This window comes from Chamaea fasciata, unplaced genomic scaffold (assembly GCF_029207755.1).
Source record: "Chamaea fasciata isolate MVZ Bird 193981 ecotype frontalis unplaced genomic scaffold, bChaFas1.0.hap1 SCAF_4, whole genome shotgun sequence".
NCBI lineage: Eukaryota > Metazoa > Chordata > Aves > Passeriformes > Sylviidae > Chamaea > Chamaea fasciata.
This window is the reverse complement of record NW_027094089.1, coordinates 54383385-54404590: the sequence shown is the minus strand read 5'-3', so window position 1 is coordinate 54404590 and position 21206 is coordinate 54383385. Positions and strand designations below refer to the sequence as shown.

The 21206-nt window shown below is 40.0% G+C and overlaps 1 protein-coding gene across 1 annotated transcript; it reads right to left on the bottom strand.

The window, feature by feature from the left end:
- Positions 1-3703: 3703 nt before the first annotated feature.
- ISOC1 (isochorismatase domain containing 1) lies at positions 3704-20672 on the bottom strand. The gene is made up of 5 exons (XM_066181625.1): positions 20272-20672; positions 10679-10798; positions 10284-10487; positions 9786-9902; positions 3704-5192 (listed from the first exon to the last, which is right to left on the bottom strand). Exons 1-5 carry the CDS (start codon positions 20569-20571, stop codon positions 5046-5048), a joined length of 888 nt encoding a protein of 295 aa, XP_066037722.1. The 5' UTR covers positions 20572-20672; the 3' UTR covers positions 3704-5045.
- Between the last annotated feature and the right edge of the window lie 534 nt (positions 20673-21206).

Below are 21206 nucleotides of genomic sequence, written 5' to 3'. Positions count from 1 at the left end.
TCAACTACTTCTGCTTCCTAGGAGGAAGCTTGCTACTTTGCTCTCACAGGCTTCTTGCAATGTTTCCCTGGAGCGACTGATACTAAGCATTTCAAAGGTCTGTCTCCTGGAGCTGGCAAAGCCTGCTCTGAGCCTTTGGATGGTCCTGGCATTGATACTTCTTGTCACCTCCAGTCACTGTCACCCATGGATCAAGTAGCTCACTGTTATCAGCACCAAAAGAGTTGACTGTTGCTAGCAGACAACACAGTAACCATTACACTCCTTGGATAAAAGAACTTTCACTAGGAACATCCAGCAGGATTACTCAACATGACAAACCCTCAAGATTTTCAGTGCCCGAGTAGAAATACAAGAAAACTGAACAATGCGAGGATGCGAATACACGCACAAACAGAAGACAGAGTCACTTCAGCCATTATCTAAGTTTGCGGGTTTTAAGCTATCCAAGAGACCTAAAGTGGATGGAAACACCGATGCCACAAGTTGGCTAAACACTTAATTTATTCCCATTAGCAAAGATTCCTACTTTATGAAGTCTTCCGTGTCTGCAATGTCTCAATTCAAGTCCCTTTGAAATTATTAACATACCAAATGAAATTCTTAATTTCTAGATCAAAATCTGAAGGTCAGAATGCCACAGCACATCTAATACCTGCCTTGGAAACATCAGTGCCAAGTATGTGGTGATCTTCAGTCTTTCTCCAACACTTTCTCCTTCTTTTTTATTTGATAGCAGAATATTTGCCCTTCGAGTTGGCAATTTTTTTGTTACTTAGTGCCAAAATAAATAGAGCTTACCAGAGTTGGCTTTTTTGACAGTTATAATAGAAACATGGTAAAATCAGAACAGGAAGAAAATAAAAGGCACAGCAAGATTAAGGCAATGACTTCTGGGACCTACTGAGTTTTTGAAAATTAAGGTATGAAACTCTATTAACAATGTTCTAGCTTCCTAACATCCCCATGCAAAAAAAGAGAAGCGAACCAGTAATAATTAGAGAACTTTTTCTTTTCATTTTGTCTTTGCACTTCACCATCTATTCTCTATTAACTGCTCTCTTCATTTGTTTGCTCAATCTTCTCTCCTGAGCAAATAAATGGGTTTTATTTAAGTAAAGCCTAATGCTGTCAGTGGCAGGATTGCTGCCAACCCTGGCAGTTTTTCTAAGTTTGTTAAGCTGAACTAAGCATGCTAATACTTAATAAATTCCCTCCATTCACAGCAGTCCTTTGATTATACAAAGGACTAAAATCCTTCTACCTCATATGGACAACTAAGTTGTGCAATTCAAATAAGTAATAAAAGACCAGACCCCACACTTTGGGGTACATTTACATATATGAGCAGTAGCATTTACTGCAGCAGCACATACCATCAATTGGGATCTCTGCTGTACCGGAAGTACTACTTGAGATTACAGAAAGGGCTAAAAACAACTTGAGGAAGTATTCCAATTACTAAGATGAAACTGGCACTGGACAATCAAAACAGAACTTTTTTTCATGGATTTCCTGCAACAGTCAATTTGCAGGGCAGGTTTTCTAAACCTATCTGAAGGACATCTGCCATACCTATTCAGTACATTTTGTCTCGAATTTATCCAGGAAGCAAAAAAACCCCCCAAATTTCTCAAAATCACTGCCATTTCTGCCATTACCACTTGAAGTGGTAGAAAAATACTCTGAAGAACAAGTGGACTACAAAGCATTACTAGTCAGCATCACCCCTTACCAAAGAAAAAGCCTTTATCATCTCTATCATTTGCCATTCTTCAGGGCTCCAGCAGTCCAGTAATTACATTTTAATTCCTTTTAAAGGAACAAAGTATCCAGCCTTCATCTCTCACACAAGGGAAAAACAGTCTGTAGCAGCAGAAAATGACTGATCTGAATTCTTCTCTCACAAAAGGTTAATGTAATTGTTCAGATAAAGTAATAAATATGGGGGGAGGATGTGGGGTTAAGACAGGGTTTCTATGTCTAATAGGAAATATACACAATAAGCAGCATGATTTATTTAAGTGAACATGTGCCAGAGAGCTACAGACAGGCAAGTGTAAAAATGATGGTGGAACAGTCCCACAGCATAATTTCTTCAGCCATAACAGAAAACATTGGCTCCTGATAGCTGATATTTTATTCATTCTCTGTTTTCAAGGTTTGCAAAGGTTACTGGAAACCCTACTCACTTTAGTTCATACAAAATTATCAAGCATGTGGAAAAATAATAGAAGGACCATGGTTCTGTGAATAAACAGGGTCACATTTTAAACTTAAAACCTAAACAGTCCTAGTAAGAAAAAAACCCTCTACTTTGCAAGGATTTAGCAAATTAAAACTAATCATGCACATATCTTACTATACTTAGTGTAGCATTTATGTATCAGCTACTGCACTGACGTAAACAATGTATTACCAACCTTGCACAGAAGCAGAACTCCTAAGAGAAAATAAACCACCCTTCTCCATCAAGAAGTGTCTTTCTGCTTCCTCAAGAAAAGAGGTATGATGCTGAAGCCACCTAGAGCAGGTGACAATTGTATTGCTTAGCCCTAGCTGTGGTGAAGTCTTCAAATAAAGAAAAGCTTGACAGAGAGCTTCTTCACAATCAGCTGAGTATACCCATGAGCAATCCTCCTCGATGTTATTTCATTACTTTATTTTCTATCTTTGCAGGACAAAACAGTACTTACTCTAGATAATGCAATAGTCCACAGACCTCTTCTCAAACAACTCATTTCTGCGGTTCCACTGCATTGGAACATCCACTTGTCAGAAAACATAGATGAGTGAGAGCAATGAAGAAGCAAAGAATATTATGTCCTGTGAATAAACTTACTTTACCATTAGAGAAATATGTCAACTTCTTTTCTCTTCTTTTTAAATAAACACACTTATAATCTCATCTGAATTACCCATGAATGCTGAATAATGCATCCATCTAACAAAAGAGGAATGTATTTCGCCCCTAAATTCACATATAAGAGCTCAGTTTTATAAAAAATTTAGAATTATAACAGAGAGTATCAATGTATTTTATAGCTTCTTCTTCAGTGCCATCTTGCTACCTAATGATTCCCCTTGTGGCAAAAAGCAGTGTAAAGGAAGATGTGACATCTGTCCTTCAACTTACTTTTCTACAAAAATGGTAAAATTTTAGTAATCAATACCACTACCTCTTAAAAATCCATGCATTTGATTTTGAGGCAATTGGTATTGTTTAAAAAATAAACGTGTGAAAAAATGACAGTTTTACCTTCAACTACTGTCTCTTGGTACCATCAACACATAAAGGTAAGAAGGCAATAAATCCATTATTTCATAAGAAATTTATATTATTTTTTGTGCACAGCTGTTGATTTATATAAGTGAACTTCATATGGCTAAGAAACACAATTAATTTACCAGAAAAGGTTAAAAGTAGGTCAGTGATACAGGACAAGAGTTCTTAACACGACTTGCATCGCAGCCTCCAGCTTGAAGCACAATGTTCATTTTTCATATTCTAGAGTGTTAAATAACATGCTAACTAGATGCAGAAGACAAGAATCATTCAACATTATCCACCCTTGATCTTTACACAAAATTCCCATGACATCCACAGAACTTCCACAGCTGTACAGACTAAAATAAGGTCCATGGCAAACACAGCTTTCAGGATTTGCTCTACAATAAATATCACAAGTGAAAGAGAGACAGCAAATGTTAACTCTTTATTTGTTTTGAACATATAAAGGTTATATGAAACTATTGAAATTATTTTTATTTATGAAACAATTCTTTTAGAGCCATCTTGTTGGAGAAATAAGCAGTTTAAAACAATACACGTGCTTTAATAGCTTTTCTACCAAAAAGATCAGTGTTTAGTATGACATCTTCTAGTCCTCTTAAAAAAATAAATGTCTCAGGCACACTGTAAACTTTATACAACATTATTTAATCCCCTAGAACATGAAGGAAGTGCCTTTATGAACAATCACACGTTAAAAGATTAGTTCTAGATAGAAAAAATATATATCATTATGTTAAAGATGCTATTTTTCTGAACAATGTTTTTAGACCTATTTTTAGATTCTATTCAAACTCCACCCAACTATAGCCCACAAAAAAAGCACAAAAACCAGAGAAGCTAAGCCTTCTTTCAGAGCCCTCTTGAGTAAATTGGATAGAATTATTCAATCTAACTAAACTGGGGCTAAAACAAAGCAAAATAAATCTTAACATATTAGCAGATTTAGCACTCGAACCTGAAAAGTTTTCATTTTTAAACATCCTTAGCATTTCCAATTTAAAGCTTTGGCAATATTCTCAAGTTCTGAAGAGTTTACACCAAGAGCTGTTTATAAAGAACTAATTCATTACACAACAGTCTTCTGTTTGTATACACTCAAGTAAAGTACAGCCTTGGGCAGTCAATTTCAGTATAATCAAAAGTCATGATGCGGACTTCAGCTACCTAGGGCAATCAAACATCAGCTCTACTTCATTTATGTTGTCTATGAAGCGAGTGCTTAAATTTTATCCTAGAGAACAAAAGCACACATATAGGTCATATTTCTTACTCAATTTTAATTTATGTCCTAATAAAATACTTCATTTATACAGAACATTAAAGTGTATCACATTGCATTTATCCAATAAGTAATTATCTTCTATTAACACAAAAGTAAAACAGGACATCACAAAACACTTGCAAAGCACACAATCAAGAGGTGTCACAGAAGTATGCAATTTTTTGAGCTGTTAGAATCAGTGTATAGTATGGACTAGCAGGCATCTCTGTTAATTATTTTTTTTTAAATAAAGAAATTTGACAACAAAAGGGTCCTATGGTATCCAAAACCTATGACAGCTGTAACTAAACAGAACACACTGGCACCCAGACATATAACCAGACAATTTTGCTAAGGCAAGCACAAACATGTCTATTTTTATTTTTACACTCCTACCAAACTTTGAGCAAAAGAAGGTGTACATGTGCGCTTATAGCTTTCTACCCTCTGTAAAAGAGAACAGGGAAATCTGCTTCCTCCATGCCTGCTTTAAACTTTGGAGAGGAGCCCTGACTCAGGGGCACTTGCCTTAATGAGATTTTGAATTTCTTTGAATTTTGGATGTTCTTTATCAGCTACCAGCTGCAGCAATATCGCTTCGCTAGTAGTAACTATAATTCCAGTACGTGCGAGACGCTGAAAAATAAAAGAGCAGAGAGGAAATCATGTAAGATTAGTGCAAATGTGAATGAGTGAATTTTGAAAGAAAAGACGGATAGCATTTTTAAAAACATCTCCTATTAACAAAAATACTGCCAATTCCATTTCAGCATTTCTTAGTGGTGTAAAAAAAGCTAGGATGTATAAAGCTAGGATGAAAATTGACTGGGTTTAGACTTTCCTATGGCAAAAGGCTGCCCCTGATTACAAATGAGGCTTTCTCCTTCAACTGGATTCTTTTCCCAAGTCAGATTTAATAGGCAGCAGCCCCACAAATTTCAGTAACAACTCTTTCCCTTTGCATAACCCAGAGGACAGCTTTCTTCACTCTCATGCAGATGAAAGGTCTGGGGAAAAATAAAATAGTGAGGTCCAACCTAAAAGCATTAAGCAAGAAATTTCTCTTTCAGTCCTTATTATGTACCACTACTTCAGCTTTTGGACTATAGAGCACACTAGTAGCAACAATCTCTGGAGAAAGAAGAAAAATCTTTTCTACACACATTATAAATCAGACTGGCACAATAGCAGCATCTTTTTAAATGATGTTTCATTACAGACAGTAACTCCAGAGTCAGTTTTCACAGGCTACAGGATAAAATGTTGTCGAGTTTTGTGAAGAACATGTTATTCTATTCCATCTGGGTGGAGCAGAATTGCTTATCTTTGCCCAAATGGGTCAGTGTTGCTTATCAGATGGTGGAGTGCTACTTATCTCTCTTCATTGTTTCTCTACTCCCATGGGGATATCTTCTGCTAATGAACCATTAAGAGCTCACCAATGACATGACACATTACATCGTACTATTGTAAGATGCTCCATACAGGGAGGAGGAGCCAAACCATCTTAACCTAGATAAAAAGGAGCCACAGTGTCACTAGGTATCCAGTTTTCCACCGGAACCCTGGAGGAAGACTGGACCCATCTCACCATTACTGGACCCTTTTTCTTCAATGGGACCATCTCTACTCCAACAGAACCATATCTGCCACTCCAGGAGGGCTTACTTTGGACTGCTTCCAACACCCTGACCAACAGGGTGTCAGGTTGTATTTCTGACCCTGTCAGGGTTTTCTGGGATTTCTTGTTTGTTTGTTTGCTTGCTTGTTCTTCTGTACTACAACATCTGTATTTTTATATCCCTAGTAAAGAACTGCTACACCTATTCCCAAAATCTTTGCCTGACAGCCTTTTAATTGCAAATTTATAAAAATTTGGAAAAGGGGGGAGGGGCTTACATTTCAAGGGAGACTCCAACCCTCCCTGGCAGATACCTACCTGTCTATCTAAACCAAGACAAATGTATAGCTACAGAGAAAGCAAAACCAAAAGAGATCTACTGGATCTTGTAAGTGTGCAATTCAGCAGGGCTTGGGCTTCATGTAGCCCAAGGCACAGGACTTAATGTAAAGTTACTGGACGTTTAAAACTGTGGTTGTTGCTTACATAAAAAAGTTACCCTCGGCAAAGGCTGACCAACCCATGTCCCTCCCATCATTTTCCCAGCCACCATACAGGTGCTTTGGCAGTAAAACTGTTCATGGAGTCACCTTTCCCTCCCTCATGCTGCATGCTCCACCAAATCTAATGGGATACTGAATAAGCTAAGGGAGGCCAAGTAGCAGACAATAGAGATATGTACATACAGACTTCAACTGTAATCATTAAAGCAAATAGAAAACTTTCTAGCTTTTCAATTACAAAGCAACGGATGGGTGAAAGTTATTAACTTTAGGGAACCAACCAGTAAAGTATATGTTAACTACATAAACTAAAGTCTATGTAACAACAAACTAACAAGGCTGGATTTACTGAAGTCAATGTTTCCTGCTTGCCATTATAGCAATAAGCCTCGCAATATTCTTAAGCTGAAACAAAGCGGCTACCTTCCTCATCTCTCCTACTCCATACAACCATATTTGTTAAAACTCACACACATGGAAGAAAGAAGAAAAATAGGAAAATTAATATGAAGCATTATGGCAATGTTTTCAACATAAGCCTCTCCAAGAATACAAAGGTTTTGGTTTTAACTAGTATGGATAAGAAAAAAATTGAGACACTTTGAAAAATCATTGCCCTCTGTAAAATACTGATTGAAAAGAGAGAACATCTTCTCTTTAAAAGCATAACATAACATAACATATCAAAAGAAGCTGTCATCACCTTATACTTTTCCTAGGACTAGATATAATTTTTCTAGATTTCAGATTAGCAGAAATTAAGAGATGCATTTGCTAAGTATATTGGATGATTTCCGAGGAAATCACAAGTTTTCTTAGAATGCTGTCTTTGAGAAGAAAGAAAGTATTGACAGTGTATTGCATCCACACTGCAGAAACACGTAGAAAAGACAAAGAACAGAAAAAAAAAATTCAGCAGGAGCAGACTAAGCTATCTCAATCTGAGACCAAGCACTGGCATAAGACATCTTCATCAGACAGGGCAGAGATGCAGAATAGTCACAGCCTTGAACTGTTGAGCTATTTCATCAATGAAAATTTCGAGATTTTTTTGGTTTCTGAGGATTTTTTTAACTACAAGTTGTTGCCTGCTGTAAGCACACAATAGAAGTGGAGACAACCTGTTATCCAAGCAGACATGAAAGCTTTCGTTGTCAAATGAGTCAAATTGCACTTCCTAGTACACCTGCTCAGATATTTGCATATTCATCACCAGCGCAATCAAAACACATGCTATGTGATGGGAAATGTGGAGAACTGAAGGGGCAGGTGGGAGCAGATAGTAGTTATTTGGGGTTGCTGAGGAAGCTAGTTGTTATCACTGCAAGGTCACTCTTTATTATTCTTGAAAGGTCACCGGGAACAGAGAAGGGCTGTGTTATTGTGAAAAGGGAAATGTTACACTCATCTTTCCCGACAGGTAAGGAAAACGGTCCAGGAACCCTGGTCAATGAAACTCATCTGATCTCATTTCATCTCACCAGCTTGCCTAAGTTTGCACAAGAGACAGTGTTAGACTCACTCATTAAAAGAATGTAACTGTAAGCTCCATGGTGAAACTAAAGCAGGATTACCCAACACTTTGGTATGCTGCCACTTCCCTAAGAAATAGGACACAGCCCATCAGGATTAAGGACATGTCCAATATATGTCCATTTCTCCTGGTCTCCTCCCAAGCATGTCCATGTCTTGCTTGCTCTAGCCCACATCCCTCAGTAGCATTTTTAAGTGAGGCTCTGTAACACAAGAAGAAGACAGCGTTGGTATGTGCTGCCATGTGCAGCAGAGGTGTTACTGCCGGCTCAACACGGCAAGTGCTGGCTGAATCATATGGTAATGACTGATGACATAAGGGACCACAGCAAAACGTTTTCTTTTGCTTACTGAGAAAGCATTGCTAAGGCACACCAAACAGTTACATAAAACTGAAAAATTTACAGCTTTTTCAAGCAATCACGCTTTCAAGATCAATACCTTTTTGACAAGAACGTAAAGCAAAGTTAGCTAGTCATGGTCTTAACCTTTATTACATTGGCCCAACTTCTGTGTTTACAGACACAGCGTAAGTGATGAATGTACAAAAATATGCACAATAAGGCAAACGGATTTTAGGTTTTATGTATTTGTTTTGTCTCCTACTGCTGCGCCACCACATTGATTTGGGAAGTCCATGACTTCAGTCACTCCTGCACCCTGTGTGTGTCCCTATGCTCTATGTGACAGTTGACATTAGATTTCCACTTAATCAAAGTCATGGGTTTCATCAATCACTATATGCTGGGGATTTCTCTTTAGCCTTTAAGAAATTAAGTCTTCTCAAAATCAACGAAAAAGTATAACATGCTGTGGTTATTATTAGTTTCTACTTCAAATAATTGTTAGGGCCTGAGGCAAAAATTGCAATACTTAATGTATATATCAGGTTTTGACTTTCAACAGTGATGCCTGTAGGCAAGGTAAGAGTACAGCCTCAAAAAATCCTTTGCATGAATTTGCTACCACATAGTTGTATGCACTTTTAAATCTTGTTACATTTATCTCCACTTTCTCAACATTTAGTTTGACTAAGCTCCTAAAAGCAGGGGGGAGGGGAATCTTTACTATAATCAGGGTCTTGCGATTAAGATTTAATTTGCTCTGATGAGGAAAAGCAGAAGGAGGGACAGGAGTAAAAGGAAATCTGAACGGGATCACATACTGTATTTCACTGCACTTCAAGAATTTCAACATCTGAATAAATACTCTTTGGAACAACAAAGCCAAAAGGTTTATAGCACTTTTACTCTGCTGTAGACATAACACTGCATTAAGGGATTTGCTAAAATGCAAATGTTTATACAGAGTAATCTATATTGTATGAAACAATCACTTTTAAATTCCAAACATCCCAAACTGGGTTATGCATACTAAATCAAAATTTAAGGAAAAAAAAAAAAGGCAGTACTTCTCCATTTTCAATGCTATTTTAAGAATCAGAGCACTCACCTCTTCTCAAATCTACATTGATCCACTGCTTTGTCCATAAAAATTCCTCATGAGCTTACAAAAAGCAGAGAATTTAACATACCAATCCAAGGCGAAGAAATCCTTGACTAAGAAACTTACCTCAAGAGCAAACATTCTGTCCATCATACTTCTTGATGAGGTGGCGTCAGCTACAATATGAACTTCCAGACCTCTACCAACTAATTCCAATGCTGTTTGCTGGATACAGACATGAGTCTACAGGGGAGAAATCAAAGGCAAAAAAGCCACCAAGAAACCACTATTGCAAATGAAAGTAACACAATCACAAATTAGAGTTCATAACTTAATAGAGTTCAAATCCATATTTTTCTACCCCTGGCAGTACTAGGGAACTCAATATGCATTTTAAGTGCCAGTTAAGATTGAGACAAATGCCTATAGTTTACAGGTATCTCATCTCAAATTTTATTATGAGATAATATTAAAGACAACACAAAAATAATTTATTCTGTAGAGGATATCTAAGCTCTAAGTAATACAAATTGATTTCGTTTTTTTTAATTAAAGAAAGTGATGCCTCCTTTGAGAGCCAACAGACATTACCATAAACCAGTATCAGAATGGCAAGGCACCTACTTCTACACCAAAGAGGACAATACTCCGGACGCCAGGGATCTCTGCTAATGTTGCTTCAACTTCTGGCAGCACCATTGAAAATTTTGTCTTGGGAAGCACAAGTTTAGCTCCTGTTAAATCAATTTCTTGCACAGTGCTGCCAAGACCTTTGGGATACTGTTCAGTGACAATAACTGGAATTCCCAAGAGCCGTGCACCTTGGAGCTGTAAGGGGACAGAAAGGAAAACATTAAAAAAAACCCACAAACAAACAAAAATAACCAAAACCAACCAAACAAAAAACCCACAATAATAATAGAGACACTGTTATTACCTAATACTAAGTAATCGTTAGACAGTATGCAAAATAATAGTTTACAGTGAATGATCAAAAGAAAATAAGAAAGCAAACATACGAGTCGTTGGCCCACACTGATAATATCGCCAAAGTATTTGATGGCAGGCCGGAATCGTTCTTGCATGTCACAACAGAAAAAAACAGTGCTTGAGGGTGTCAGGTTGCCCAAAGTAGTAATCTGAAAAAGGAAATATAGGTAACGTTTTCCATGGCAGTGGACATCCTTTCAGAAATGCAGCAGAATGAGGAAGAGTCTGCAATACCTCTGCTAAATTATGTATTTATGTTACTTGGAGTCAAAATAGGAGAAAAGTTTTTCAAGCCTGATTTCGGTATGTTTCTAAATTCAATCAAATAGCTGACACTGAACAGTGTGGCACAGTCATCAATACATACTCAAGATTTTATTAAGTGGAAAACATAAGTCAACATAAATGTACATGAAAATTTCTGAACTCTGAAGGGGGCAGAGGAACATACTGCCTAAATTACAGCAAAAAAAGAAGAAAGTACCAAAAGCAAAATTACATTCTTCAAATTTATTTTTAAATCCACAACTCTTGGAACTGATATAGACTCAGAATAAATTAAAATTTTAAAAAAAATTCAGACTTCCACTTGCTTTCAGATATTCTATGGACACACATTTTCAATACTTCCTATACTTTCTATACAATACTATACATTGTGTAGTCAATTGGATTTGTCTATGACATCTTTTAGCACAACTCTGATGGAAGTCCAAAGGCTAAAATGAAAGTAGAAAAGACTGTAAATATTAGAAACCAAACTGAATACATTTTAATGGCAAAAGTAATCTCCTAGAGTTTCCCTCATATAAGCTACCAAGTAGGGTAGAAGGAAGGGGGTAAGAAAAATAAATACTTAATTTTCTTACACTTAGAAAGAGTGATTTGTATTTGTATAAATAAATTACTTGCACTACCTGTAGAACCAAAGTAGAGGGCTTCAGATGGAAGCTACAGGGAAAGAAAAGAGCTACATACTATTATTTAGTTGTAAGGCAACTCAAGAGAAATTACATCCATTCAGGAGCTTTTCAGCAGACAGATAAACCGAATTGAATAAAGAGCTTCTTGGAAGCACCCATTAATTACATCCACTTCATTTTCTGCAGTCTGAGGCTGTAATGTTTTAAACTGAAACAAAATTACAAAATCTGTAAAAAAATGTATTTTGAAAGAGTGCAGATGTATCAGGTTTACATGACAAGGTTTTGGTAAAGGAAGGGAGGCTATGGGGGTGGCTTTTGTGAGATGGCAGAAACATCCTCAAGTCAAGAGAGTGCTAATGCCAGCTGAATCCAAGTCAGATCAGCTACATCAGTGATGCCAGTGACATCTCTATGGTAAAATATTTAAGAAAAGGTAAAAAAACCCACTGTCCAAGAGCAGCTGTGAGAGGAGGGTGAGAATATGTGGGAGAGACAGCCCTGTAGACACCAAGGTTAGTGCAGAAAGAGGGACAGGAGGGGCCCCAGGTGCTGGTACAGAGATTCCCCTGCAGCCTCTGGTGCAGACCGTGGTGAGGCAGCTGTGCCTCTGCAGTCCATGGGGTTCCACAGTGGAACAAAATTCCAGTCGCAGTCCTTGGAGGACTCTACAGCAGTGCCCTGAAGAAGGCCTGCAATTGTGACTCTGAAAGGCCATGCTAGAAGCAGGCTCCTAGCAGGACCTGTGACTCTAGAGAGGAGCCCATGCTGGAGTATGCAGGGAAGGACTGCAGCCTGTGGGAAAGATGCACATTTGGGAAGTTCATCACATACCATCTCACACAGGAGGGACCCCTCTTTGGAGCAGGGGAAGAGTGTGAGAAGAATGAGTGGCATAGGTGAAGTTTTATGAACTGACCACAAAGCCCACTCCCCATCCCCCTGTGCTGCTTGAAGGGAGGAGGTAGAGAAGTTGCAAGTAGAGCTAAACCTAGGAAGAAGGGGGAGATGGGGAAGAGGTGTTTTTACATCTGCTATTATTCATGATTATTCTACTCAGTTATTGATTAGGACTATATTAAACTAATTTCCCCAAGTCTGTTTTGTCTATGATTGTAATTGGCAAGTGATCCCTCTCTGTTTTTATCTTGATGCATAAGCACCTTTGTCATATTTTCTTCCCTCTGTCCTATTGAGGACAAGAGATGGAGCAGCCTGGTGGGCACCTGGTGGTCAGCCAAGGTCAACTCGCCAAAAAGGAATTGGGAATTGATAAATACTAGTTCCAGAACTTTCACTGATTCACCGCATGTCTCCAGAGTAAAATGCTGTTAATCTCAATTCCCAAGGCCATGTTTAATGATGGCCATGCTTAAACATATGCAATGGCCACTCAAATTGTTGGGAAAATTACTTGTATGCTAACAATTGTAAATGCTAAGTTACCTCAATTCTCAGATTCATTATACCACTACTACCAAAGCAGCAACCATTCACAAACATGGTTCCTCCAGTCCTTGTGAGCCAAGCAGCAACACAATTAATACAAGCAGATACAGAGGCAAACGTAGTAACATCCACAATTCAGATGATGTAACAACGGGCTCTTGGCATACCACAAGAAGACAGAAGACCATCACAAGAGGCATTAGAGAAATCTTTTTCACCAGGAAGAAAGATGCACCTGCACTGAAAAAGGTTACCACAGTTGTGAGATCTCCATCCTTGGAGATCTTCAGCATTCACCAATGCAGCAGCTGATTTGATCAAGGGCTTAGGGAAGGCAGTCTCTAGATATTTTAACCAAATAACACTTCTGCAACTCTACACAAAGTAATGCATGAGGCCTGGGACCAAGAAAGATTGGACATAAAATTAAATAACCGCCTTGTTGTTGAATACCATCCATCTACATGCTTGAACAATGCAAAAAGCAGTTGGTGGGCAGTATTAATGTATAATTCAACACCACTGGGAGCACCTACTGTGACCCATTCCAGCTCTGGCACTTACTATTATCACAGCAGTTAATCATGACACTTAACTTTCCTACTGCTCAGCAATAAAAATAGAATAATTGGAATAAACAATATTTTCAAAGTGTGGCTCCTACTCATAAAATGCACCACTTTGTCTCAGCATTTGTATAACGAGCAAAGCAAATTTTCTCCTTTAAATCTTTCTATCACTTGAAAAGCTGCACCAGGTTGGACTTTAGGAAGGATTTCTTCACAGAAAGGGTGATTAGATATTAGAACAGGCTGCCCAGGGAGGTGGTGGTGTGGCTGTCTGTCACTGAAGGCGTTGAAGGAAAGACTTGGAGGTAGCACTTGCTGCCATGATTTAATTGACATGGCAGTGTTCAGTCATAGGTAGGACTCGACCTCAGAGGTCTTTTACAGTCTAATTGATCCTGTAATTCTGTAATTTTTTAAGATCTGTCTGAACTACCACAAACCATCATGGACTGTAGAATGATGTATGTGAAGCTAATCTACTGCCTTGGAATGCACCTTCCTCTGCCAGTGCAGCAGATGGCACTACCATCCCTAGCAAAGGAACAAATGTGAATAGAGTAGAAAAGTCCTCAAGAAGCTGCATAGTCTGATCAAACAAACAAAAATTTTCTTCACAGATAATCACATGGTCTGACCCATCAGCAATAGAAGTCCTATAAAACCCATCCCACAGCTCTGTTACCTTTACCAGTCAGTGTTTTCTCATCCACAGCTCGTTTGCTGACATTTAAGAGTGTTATTTCCAGTTAGGTCCACAGTGAATTCGAAACACAAGAGCGTTACCATCCTCTTCACATGGATAACCATGGGCAAAACTTATTATCAGACCTCAAGACTCAGACTTCTAGGTCTCCCTTGGGGCCTTCCCCTCCCCTTCCTTATTCTAAATGTATCTAATGCTTTTAGAATTTCTTCCTACAACTCAAATTATTTTCATGGACCTCCCTGGGGTACTTTTCAAATCACAGTCTGGAATGGGGCACTCAATACTACTATCACAGCAGTGTTTCTGTGCCCATACTACTTCACTGCTCTAGCAGGGCCTCAGATATCAGCCAATTCACAGCCCTTCCAGTGCCTGTTTATTTTGTACTTTCCAGTACAGTATTTCCTCTTTTCATAATTGATGATACTTAGACTCCTGAGGTGCATTTTAAACTTATAAATCATCCCCCAAACTCTTCCTCTTCTTCTATTTGTGTAGCTGATTATTTCTACATTGTTACTTCCATTTTGAATGCATCTTATTGCACCCTGTTTCTCCAACTTGTCCTGAAATACCTGAAGTCTGCTTTTTGAGATGTTTGCAGTTCCTTCCAGCCTGGGATCTTCTGCAAAAACAGTATTTGCCCTAAGTTTCATCAAGGACAAGGACAATGGAATAATTAAAAACAGTGGATTTGGAAGCCATCCTAAAGAGCACAATTCAATTTTATTCTGATTTGACAGTGAAGTGCAGAAGAAAGCTGACTGCCTTTCCAGCCAGGAGGTATCCTTATTATAGACTTCCACTGAATCTCATATGTTTATGTCAAAAAGCACAGGGAGCTGGAGCAAAAGCACTGTATCTGCCTTTCTTTATTGTCAAGTTGGTTTCATATAATTTAATTTATGACTTCAGATTCATACCAGCAGCTCTCCAAAATAAAGTTGTGTCAACTGTATATTTGCTAATGTAAAAGCTTTTAAAATCTAACATAAATAATTCATTCATTGATTTTCATATTTATTTCTGATTAACTTGCAGTCTGAATTGTGGCACAACAAAAGGAAACTGGAAGAAAGAGATGCTAAGATCTGAGTCAACACTTGCTGGTGTTACATGGAAGAGCAGATGTGGGAAGGACAGAGTGTAACAGAAAGCAGTTTGAAATTAAGCTCCATAAATAGTAGCTAATACAGTCCATAAATAAATTCATGTAAGTATTTTCTATGTATAAAGGAAAAGGTTTAGTGTACTAGTTCCTTAGTGTGCCATGTAAATCCTACTACTCACTTGCTTTCAATGCCATCCTCCCCCTCTACAACACTGTGTCAGGGCCATGTGACACCTCCATTTCACATCTCCTGACAGCGAAAATCACCCAGATCTCCCCAGTGCTACATGCCAAAGAGCTGGTGTGAGGGCAAAACTACACCTCAGCATCAAACTTGGGCTGGCATTTCAACACCTGTTTGATTTCACTGCAGAAAGAGGCAGGCTGGGCAAGGATTGTGAGCCACTGCAGCCATACAGTACCTGCCTGAAACCACCCTGCATATAACATCCACTCAGCCACAACAACATTAAACAGCTAGAACTCAAAATAAAAGTAAAAAAACCCCATCAAAACCCAAGTGACCTGAAGTTCCCCTCAACAGTATATAAGCATTTCCATTTGTTGCACTTTAATTCTCTTAGTTAGGAATTTTTGTCCTCCAGTTGAAGATTACTCACAGCACAACCAGAATAGATACACCAAATGGCCACGTAACCTGATGCAGCTCTTTTACCCAGCTAAAAAAGTCATCTCTAGGACCTTGTCCAGACCAGGATTTAAAGGTATGCTGCCACGAGTCACATACAGCTTTAAAAAATAAAGACCTAGGTAGGAAAGGAGAGGTGATTTTTCACGTCTAGATAATCTCTGCTGATTATTATTAATCAGAAAAAATGTGATTGTGATGAAGTACTATAATTACAGGTTCAGATTTATAAAAGGATTCACAAGTACAGGCTTTTTATCTGTACTTTCCCTGTTCAAAGTCCAGGAAATCATGATACATACAAAATGAAATTTCCCTACAGCATATGTAATGAATAAGAAACTGGAGGCAAAGAAATAACCCTATTTAATATCACTAGTGACTTTATAAATCTTACCTCAAGGTTACCTACTAAAAGGGCAGATGGCGGTGGGATGTTGCAACATTGGTATTTAAAGAATGGCATATAAGAGAGAACAATAAAAAGAGGCTACCATCTTTTCTTTTGTATTTCTTAAAGGAAATCTGTGAGATTCAGTTGAACTTTCCTGCCTTTCTTTCAAATGAAAAAAATGAATAAATTCAGTTTGATGTATTTGAAGAGAAAAATAGGTTACAAGTGTTTCAATTTAGAAACATAAATATTTATCTTAAGCCAATGTGCAGCCTTTTACATGTAATTCAGCATTTAAAAAGGACAGATTTCATTAAAAAACCACATGATCTACATATAACTAATGTAGTACAAAAGTCTTCAGCAAAATTTAATATTACTAAAATGCTTGCTGCAGAGTAAAGATAAACAAATGAGTCTGTATTTGGGGAAAAAATCCTCTTTCAGTATTTTCAGCCCTTTTTTCCCCTTCTTTAAGGTTCCACATGCTGCCTTTCAAAAAAATGTATTTATTTAGGAATATACTAATGTATCAAAATTTGCAATTTCACCCTAAAACTCCCAAATAACACCCCTGCAATTTATGCTTTGACTTTTCTTGGTATGCAGAAAATGGACTTGGGTTCCTGAGTTACTGTTAGTTCTAGTTCCAGACTGTCCAAAGAAAATCAGGTAAGTGCAATGAGAGTGAGAATCTGTGTATTAATTGTTATATTTACCTTATTATGCAGCAACAGTTGAATATCATTCTGCAAGTGGTTTTTTTCAATAAAGATAAGCCTGAGACACCAACCTGCCTCAAAAAACCATCCTGAAATGTGCTTTATGCAATGACGTCAGCCATAATTTTACCCTTTTAGCTTCAGTATCTTAAAGTTTACCACTTTGTAAATACAGAGCACAAGTCCCCCTGAGGAGAAGTCACCTTGAAGTTATGACAGCAACTGTAAAATAGCCTCTCTTGGTTATATATTTGAAAGCTGCCTAAACTCCTCTATTACACAGCTGTAGGATGCATATAGCTGTCTTTTCTTTGGACATCACCAAAGTCTTTTTCCTTACTTCTCTCCTCCAAAGGCACCTAAAACACTACAGGATAACAATAATTTTTGTAGCACTATGTAACTGTAGAGGCAATTAAAGTGGTCCTGCATTGCCTCACCTAAACTCTAAGTTTTTTGTTAAAAGACTTTTAAAAGACTTAAAGTTTATGAAAAGCAGATACAGTCCCTCCAGTTGGGAGAGGCCTGAGGAAATGTCCCTCTTCACTGTATGTCTGTGGTTGGGGAGGTTCAAGTTGAGAAGCAGCAGCCAGGCAGAACATCAGTGCAGTGCATCCCACCAGCCTGCCTAGCACTGCGTGGCCATCAAAAGCTTCAGTGACTGTTTCATGTCAGGACACCCAAACCAAACAAACATAAATATATGAGGATGGTACAAAGGCATAAAACAACAGGAGAGCAAATGCCCCTGTACACATCAAGCCTTGAACTGAGTTCATGGAGTGCATTTCCAAGGGCAGCATACGGCAATTTTGCCATGAGATTACTGGCCCCGTCAGCTACAGGGACAAGAAACTGAAACAGCCCAGTCAAATACCATTTGATGGTGACATTTCATGAGCTAGTATACCAAAAAGCATCCTTCTACAATAGGCCTGCATAGGAATCAAAATGGAAGGATAATATTCCAGAGATTATGGACTCTAGCTCCCCTAAATGTTAAAATGCAACCTCGAACTAAATGCATACATATACTTCAGAAAACGTGCATATAAAAGCACTGAAATTATTGTCTGGGGATACAGTTGTTGGAATCTCTGAATTTTAACTTTAAACCAGAAATATCTTTCTAAATATGAAAGTCTAATCACATCAGCGAGCAAAAGTTGTCCCTCTTGAAATACACATCCAAAACAGTGATTCAACTGACTGTGCCACACACAGAGTTGACAAATCAATGTTGTGTGTAACTGCAGATAAAACACCAGGGAGGGAGGCAGGAAGGGAGAAAAGGTGGGAGGGAAGGAAAAAAAGCCTTATTATAGTGGCAATGCCTGAATGAATACACAAAAAGTATAATATTCCCATCACTAAGTCCTAAAAGTCTTAAAAAGCACAGCTGTGTCTGTATCATACCAAATGTTTCTCAAACAAGTGATCTCTGAGCACCTGTCTCTGGCTTAAGGCAAGCAGACTGACATCACTGTGATGTCTCAGTTGAGATGTCTTCAGCTCATTCACAGCTGCTGAAATATATCAAGGAATAACCCAGAAATACCATCCTTTTCATATCAACAGCTGTAATTGTCACAGAACTGCAACAGTATTGGTGTAAGTATGCAATCCAATAGGCAATAATGCATAAAATATAGGTTCATCCTGAATCCCTGTAGTCAAAGCAGTCTAGCACATTTGCACCCCGGGAGTGATGTATCCTTCCTTGTCTCAGTACTGACCTTTATTCCAAGACGTATGTCCTGCTACAAATGCTTGAGCTGCACTTACAGTTTCAATGCAGAAGGCACGAGTAATGATCTGCATACACAAATGAGAACTAAAATTCCAACCTGCAACACTGTTATATGTCCAGAATACAGCAATTCTCTTTTTAAAGTCCTTGCTTTAACTAACACCCATACCCAAGTTATTTTGCAAGCTGGAAAGACTGTTTCCTTCCAGTTTTTCTGACTGGGCTCCCATAAATTCTGTTTACGACACAGAAACAGAAAAGTTTAAAACTGAATATGATGAGTGTATATGATGAGAGTTAATAAGTTATTAAACTACTTTGCTCCATTCTTTCCATACGTAAAATTAAGACTAAAACAAAAGATGCCAAGGGCATCCTTGATGTACAGTGTAAGCCAACAGAGTTTATGTGGACAAGATACTATGATTAAGCAGAGTTTACAAACAGGACAAATTAGCCATCTCTGAAAACATTAAGAAAAGACAAGCATTGTTTCAGCTTTTATGATAATCCTTTTCCAACTTCTTAGAAATGTTGGCTAGGCAAACTAAAACTTCTAATTATAAATTTTAAAAACATGCTCTGAATGAAAACAGCAATGATGTGGGGTTTTTTACTGGGGTTTGTTTTGGTTTGTTTTCTGGTTTGTTTTCTGGTTTGTTTTTTTTTTTTTTTCAAGTTGAATTCTTTGATACTGGAGAAGGGAAGAAGCAATGTGCTTTGAGTGGTAGCATTACAGCACAACTTGCACCAATCTCTAGTGGGCATGAAAGTATCTTCATAGGAAAGCATCTGCAACTGCATCTATCTAGCAGCCTGGCTTCCTAGTTTGTGGTTACAGAACTACCAAGCTATAAACCTGTATATTGGAAAGGGTTTTTTGAGGCAAAGAGGGATACAGAGGTCCTGACGAACTACAAGTCAAGATACCGAACTCTGGCAGAGCCCACTTTACCGGCACCCTTTGAGTTTCCACCGTGTAGCATTACCCTCGGTTAAGGCTGGGTTAGCACCAGCCGCCTGATTTAACGGAGAGCATTGATTGCTTCAGCGACCTGACTTGTTTTCTCATTCATGATGCCAAGTAAGTTCTGGCTAGCTGAAGGCAAAGCCCAGTTACCACACGCGTGTGACACAAAGCTCACCTGCCTCCCCGGCTTAGGAAACCAAAAGTTTCCACGGAGAGAAGGTGAGCGCGGGCTGTGGGGGCTGCGCGCACGGTCCCAGCCCGCTGCAGGACCCCGCGCTTCTCCCGACAGGGGCCGGGGGCTGCCGCGGCGGGACGGACCGGGCTGCCCGCCCTCACAAGCACCTGTGGCGGCCGGCGCTGCCGCGCCGCCGGCTCTCACCTGGATCTGCAGCGGGACCAGGCGCACCTTGCAGCGCTCGTTGACCAGGAAGCCCTTCGGCAGGTCGATGTACTGGCTCCACTCCTCGGCGAAGAGCTGCACCACGAACTTGCGGTGCATGTCTATCTGGTCCCCGTACAGGCTGAGGAACTTCTGGATCAGCAGCTCGTAGCCGGCGCCGTGGGGCACGCTGGAGGGCCGCGCGAAAACGGAGAAACAGAAAAGGACGGGCACGGAGCCACCGCCCGCCGGCGCGCAGCCCCCGCCGCCCGGAGCACCGCCCGGCTCCGCCGCCGCCATCTTCAGAGACGGCCGCGCTGAGCCCCGCCACCTCGCTGCGGTCCGCGCCGCCGCTCCTCCTCCCGCCGCCTCCTCCCCCCCGGCCGACCGGGCGGTGCCGGCGGGCCCCAATCCCAGCTGCGGCTGCGGCTGCTCCTGCTCCTCCTCCTCGCCATGGGGCTCGGCCCTACCTCCCAGCCCCACGGGGTTGAGAGCGCTGCCGGGGTGTTTCCGTCGGGTGGACACGGGTTGTCTTAGGTGGGCGGGTGGTGCCTCCCTACTCAGCCGGACGGTGAGAAGAGAAGCCCCACACGGGCGCGCCTGCCCTCGTCCGGGCGGAGAGAGCCCGTGTCTCCCGGAGAGCGGCAGAGGGACACCGCCGCTGTGGCGGCCCCGGCAGGGTCGCGCCCGGGACAGAGCCCGCCGCGGCGTGCGCAGGGCAGGGCGGGCTCGGGGCGCGGGCGGACGCCGGGCCCATCCACGTCGGGGAAGGGCGCGGCCGCGTCCCGTTGAAGCTAGGAAGGAAACCTGTTGGTAGAGCCTGAACCATGCCCGCTTGGTTTGGAGGGTGATCCAGCCCAGATCTGGATGGGGGACTGGTAGCCGAGTTCTTGCACGAGGGTTCCTTCGGAATTGCCCGTTTCTGAAGAGTGGGA

What these genes read in the sequence shown, in the direction of transcription:
- ISOC1 (XM_066181625.1), bottom strand. Translation starts at nt 20,571, where the DNA reads ATGGCGGCGGCGGAGCCGGGCGGTGCTCCGGGCGGCGGGGGCTGCGCG. An exon ending in TGGTCCCGCTGCAGATCCAG is followed by an intron (nt 10,799 to 20,271) that starts GTGAGAGCCGGC and finishes TTCCTTTTTCAG; the next exon opens with ATTACTACTTTGGGCAACCT. An exon ending in TTGTCCTCTTTGGTGTAGAA is followed by an intron (nt 9,903 to 10,283) that starts GTAGGTGCCTTG and finishes TCTCCCCTGTAG; the next exon opens with ACTCATGTCTGTATCCAGCA.